Source organism: Zonotrichia albicollis, chromosome 2 (genome assembly GCF_047830755.1).
Source record: "Zonotrichia albicollis isolate bZonAlb1 chromosome 2, bZonAlb1.hap1, whole genome shotgun sequence".
Classification (NCBI taxonomy): domain Eukaryota; kingdom Metazoa; phylum Chordata; class Aves; order Passeriformes; family Passerellidae; genus Zonotrichia; species Zonotrichia albicollis.
This window is the reverse complement of record NC_133820.1, coordinates 25441484-25445782: the sequence shown is the minus strand read 5'-3', so window position 1 is coordinate 25445782 and position 4299 is coordinate 25441484. Positions and strand designations below refer to the sequence as shown.

Here is a 4299-nt window from a genome sequence, read left to right as displayed (position 1 = left end):
ACTCTCCCAGGCCTTCAGGCACTTTCCACTGTGTGCTAACAGCAGCCACCCGAACACACACTTTATACCCACTTCTTTATACAATCCTCTTGCAGCATCATGTTCCATGCTGGTCCCTCTGTCTGAGTGAGGGCCAACCTTGTAGCTTGTTGGATACATGAAAAAATGGGGGTGTGCTGTGAGAGCCAGCAGCATGACTTAATGTCTTCCCATATCCCAAACCACTCTTAAAACAAGTCAAATTAAGCTAAATTAAAGATAAAGAGCTCCTTTACAATATCTAAGAATGTACATGACAGAGGCACAGCTAATAGAAGAGGGTGAAAACAAAACCACACAAAGAGCTGCACTTCTCTGGGTGGCCCAGCTGTAGGCCCGTGGACCCCACGGTCATTGAGATCATGATCCAGCTCATTTCTCAGCATCCAGCAGTATCTCTAGGTAATATCCAGAGGAAGCACAGGGCTGAGGAGAATTCCTCCATCCTTTCATACTCCAAAGTCATGTTGTTGAGTCTATCAGATGGAATTTTCCTCATCACGCCCACCTCTCTCCTCAGTGACATCCATACCTCCATCGGGATGGCGTCGGAGCCTCCCTTACAGCAGACTCCTGGCAGATCCCCCTGCTTTAAACCCACTCCTTTGTGCTTCTGCCAGCACAGCCCCTTCCCCTCCCGTCAGGCGGGTCACGGTGCCAGCCTGGGAAACGTCCCAAGGTTAAACTTCAGTGCTTTGAACCTTTCTCCGTAAGGCCGCTCCTGCCGGGGGGGGGGGGGGTACCTGGGCGCTAGACAAGCTCCCCCGCGCCCCGGCTGGATACGGATCGCTGCTCCGCCAGCATCGGGGCTCTTTTCCCTCTCTGCCCCAGCGCTGCACGAACTGCCCCAAACACGCCCCGCGCTCTGCGGCCAAGGCGGCGCCACGGCCCTTGCACGGCGCCCGCGCAGGGAGAGTCCCGCGCTGAGGACATTGTCGGGCTCGGTTCTCGGGGTCCCGCGGCAGCCGGTGCCGGGAGAAGCAGGGCCGGCGGTGCCGGGGCTCCGCGCGGGCCGGTGCCGCCGCCCAGTGTCTCGCCTTGCAGCTCCGCCCAGCCCCGCCAGGGGGCGCCGCGCGCGGAGGAGTGAGGGGGGAGGGCGAGTCACGAGACGGCCGCAGCTGTTGCTGGCAGGTCCGGGCAGCATTCTGGGGAGGGGCGCGGCCATTGGCTGAGGCCGAGCACCGCGGGCGCTCCTATTGGCGGTGGCGGAGAAGGCGGGGCGAGCACCGCGGGAGCTGCTATTGGCGGTGGCAGGGAAGGCGGGGCGAGCACCGCGGGCGCTGCTATTGGCGGTGGCGGGGAAGGCGGGGCGAGGACGTCTTTAAATTCGGCGGCCGAAGCCAGGAGCCGTAATCTCCGAGTCGGGGAAGCAGCGGTAGCGAACCGGGACCGCCAGCAGCCGAACGCCGCCGGGACATGCTCGCAGCCTGACTGACCGCAGGTGGCCGCCGCGCCCGGGACACGAATGAAGAAACAGCTGCTCCTCCTGTTCACACACCGGGGACTCGTCAGCCGAGGGGGCCGCAGGGGGAAGCGTCGCCGAAAATGGCCTCGTTCAGCATCCGCGCCGCGCGTCCCGAGGACTGTCCCGAGCTGCTGCGACTGATCAAGGTGCGGGCGGGATGCGGGGGGGTAGCGCTGCCCGGGGCCGGAGCAAAACAAAACAAGCTCTTGCGCAAGGGACGGGGGTGGGGAGAGGCCGCTCACATCCTCCTTCTCTTCCAGGAACTGGCGAAATATGAGGACATGGAGGACCAGGTCGTGCTAACTGAGAAAGGTAGGGAGAGTGCAGGAGCTCACCCGGCTGGCGGCCGAGTGACAGCGCCTGTGGCTCAGGTGCGCGTGTATTCTGCTTTTCTAGAGCTGCTTGAGGATGGTTTTGGCGAGCACCCTTTCTACCACTGTCTGGTTGCAGAAGTGCCTAAAGACCAGTGGTCGTCTGAAGGTGAGGCTTCCTGATACTTATTTTTGGACGCTAAATACACAGAAGCATCATTTGCTTAATGTTAATGATTGTAGATGAGGTTCCACCAGTGGACTGGGGTAGGAGGACTAGATTAACTGGTAAAATTCAATAATGTATAGTGATACTCTGCTGAAGTGGTTGCTAATCCTGGAAGCATGGGAGGTCAGGTATAACATAATGTGCTTGACTCCAATTATTAAATGGCTTTTCTTGTTTGACCCTGACTTACCTTTATGTAATTCTGTTAAATCACATTTTTTTCTTTAATTTGTCCCCAATCTTCAGGTTACAGTCTCTAGCTTCGCCATGTACATGGCCCTTCTGTGTACATGGATGGGCGGGGAGGTAACTAAAAGATCCGTTACACAATAAAGTAGATGATCATAATATGAGGTAAGGCCTACAGGGACAAGTGCTACTCCCAAACCTTTACCAAAGACACAGTAGATGGCAGAAACCTGTTTGCACGCTTCTCTTAGAGTATGTGCAGGGTGTTATGGCAGATGTAGTTAAAATACTCAAGGTTTATGTCCAAGTGAGCTCTTGTTGGAAGAGTTGGTCTCTCTTCTCTCTTGAGCCACAGAGTTACAATTGAAGCTGCTACTTTACTTATCTTGACTTCCTGGTGCTGAAGGCAAAGAAAACAGCGTGATGCTCAGTGGAAGTGCTTGGAATGCTGCTGTGAAGGTGGCCTGTTAATAGGCCTTCTGGCACAGCAGTTACTGAGGCATATACATGGAAGGATCAGGGTTTGACAGATTATTCCTAAGGGAGCAGAGCTGAGGCGATCATCTAGATTGTGAGCTGCTGTGTAAAGTACTTCCAGACTGGAAGTGAATCAGTAGGGTGTGCATTATTTTGTACAAAAAGGCCATGTTTGTACTTACTGTGACAGTGCTTTTGAGGATTTCAGGGTATGAACAGAGCAATCTTTTTATTAGGCTGATAACAGTTTGTCAGAACTTGTGTTTACAATTGTGTGCTTATTTGCAAACTTCATTTTTAATTGTAACCTAGTATCAAATGTCTGCATGTCTCAGAATCTGTATGTTTAAAAATGCATGTAAAACTTAAAAGTATTTTTACTTTGTGAGTTCTGTCAGGCTGAAGTTACACCCTTTGTTTCAGAAACATGCGTTGTGGGCTTTGCCATGTATTACTTCACTTATGATCCATGGATTGGAAAACTGCTGTACCTTGAAGATTTTTATGTGATGGCTGAGTACAGAGGTACCTATTGCAGAATTAGATGAGTTACTACCCATAGAGCTTCTGTAGATTTAAAACTTAAGCTTCTTGTTTTTTGGTTTTTTTTAGGACTTGGTATTGGGTCAGAAATTCTGAAGAACTTGAGTCAGGTATGTCTAAGAGCTAAGTCTAAACAGAATTAAAGGAGGTGGCAGGATTCTAGACAGCTTAAAACATTGCCTAGAGTCTGGTAAACTGTGAGGAATGCTGCAGTGGCTGCTGGCATGAACTCAGTGACTTGTGGTGGTGTGCAGTTGTGAGTAATGTGGCTGGCTGTCCCTGGGCACTGTGACAGTGTGGCATTGGTTTGCAGGTGGCTGTGAAGTGCCGCTGCAGCAGCATGCACTTCCTGGTGGCCGAGTGGAATGAGCCCTCCATCAGGTTCTACAAGAGAAGGGGCGCCTCGGATCTGTCCACTGAGGAGGGCTGGAGGCTCTTCAAGATTGACAAGAAGTATCTCTTGAAGATGGCAGCAGAAGAGTGAGAGATTATTCATTCCAGCAAATAAATGTTTTCTGCAAATATATGTGCTCTCTGAATAAACTTCTTGCTTCTGTGTATGTACAGTTTGTAGTGGAATAAAGTAGTGTGGATGCTAATAATGACAGTGCAGGTGTGGTTGTAGAGCAATGGTACTGTGATCTGGAGCTGAGGCATCTGTGAAGTTCAGTATGGGTTTGTGTGCATCCTTTACCAGTGTGGCCTTGTAATCCCTGTATATGGAGACTTCATTCTTGTAAGTGTCATTCAAATGTGTACAATGTACACACTGGTAGGGTTTGTTTTAATTATTGCCTTTTATAAAAATAAAATAGTGTTTTCACTTCATGGCAGTAGTTTTGACTTCAATTCTCATATAAAGTTTTCCATCAAAAAACATGCAGGTTAACAAAAGACTGGATTGGTGTCAGCCTTCTCACAAGTGAAATGATTTACCATGGTCCCAGTGGGATAAAAGGGCACTTGTGTGCCTGTGGGACCTGACTGTTTGAAAGGGTTTGAGATCAGCCCCTGGTGGTGCAGGGCATCTTGCCTTGTGACCTATA

The 4299-nt window shown here is 50.9% G+C and overlaps 1 protein-coding gene across 2 annotated transcripts; it reads left to right on the top strand.

The window, feature by feature from the left end:
* Window positions 1-1372: 1372 nt before the first annotated feature.
* On the top strand, window positions 1373-4081 carry SAT1 (spermidine/spermine N1-acetyltransferase 1). 2 transcript variants are annotated; one of them, XM_005484362.4, is made up of 6 exons: window positions 1374-1650; window positions 1765-1816; window positions 1901-1984; window positions 3134-3235; window positions 3323-3363; window positions 3567-4081. In XM_005484362.4, exons 1-6 carry the CDS (start codon window positions 1585-1587, stop codon window positions 3735-3737), a joined length of 516 nt encoding a protein of 171 aa, XP_005484419.2. In that variant the 5' UTR covers window positions 1374-1584; the 3' UTR covers window positions 3738-4081. The 2 variants fall into 2 exon arrangements, with proteins under 2 accessions (XP_074390715.1, XP_005484419.2); XM_074534614.1 differs by having other exon boundaries at window positions 1373-1650; window positions 1765-1984.
* Window positions 4082-4299: the final 218 nt, after the last annotated feature.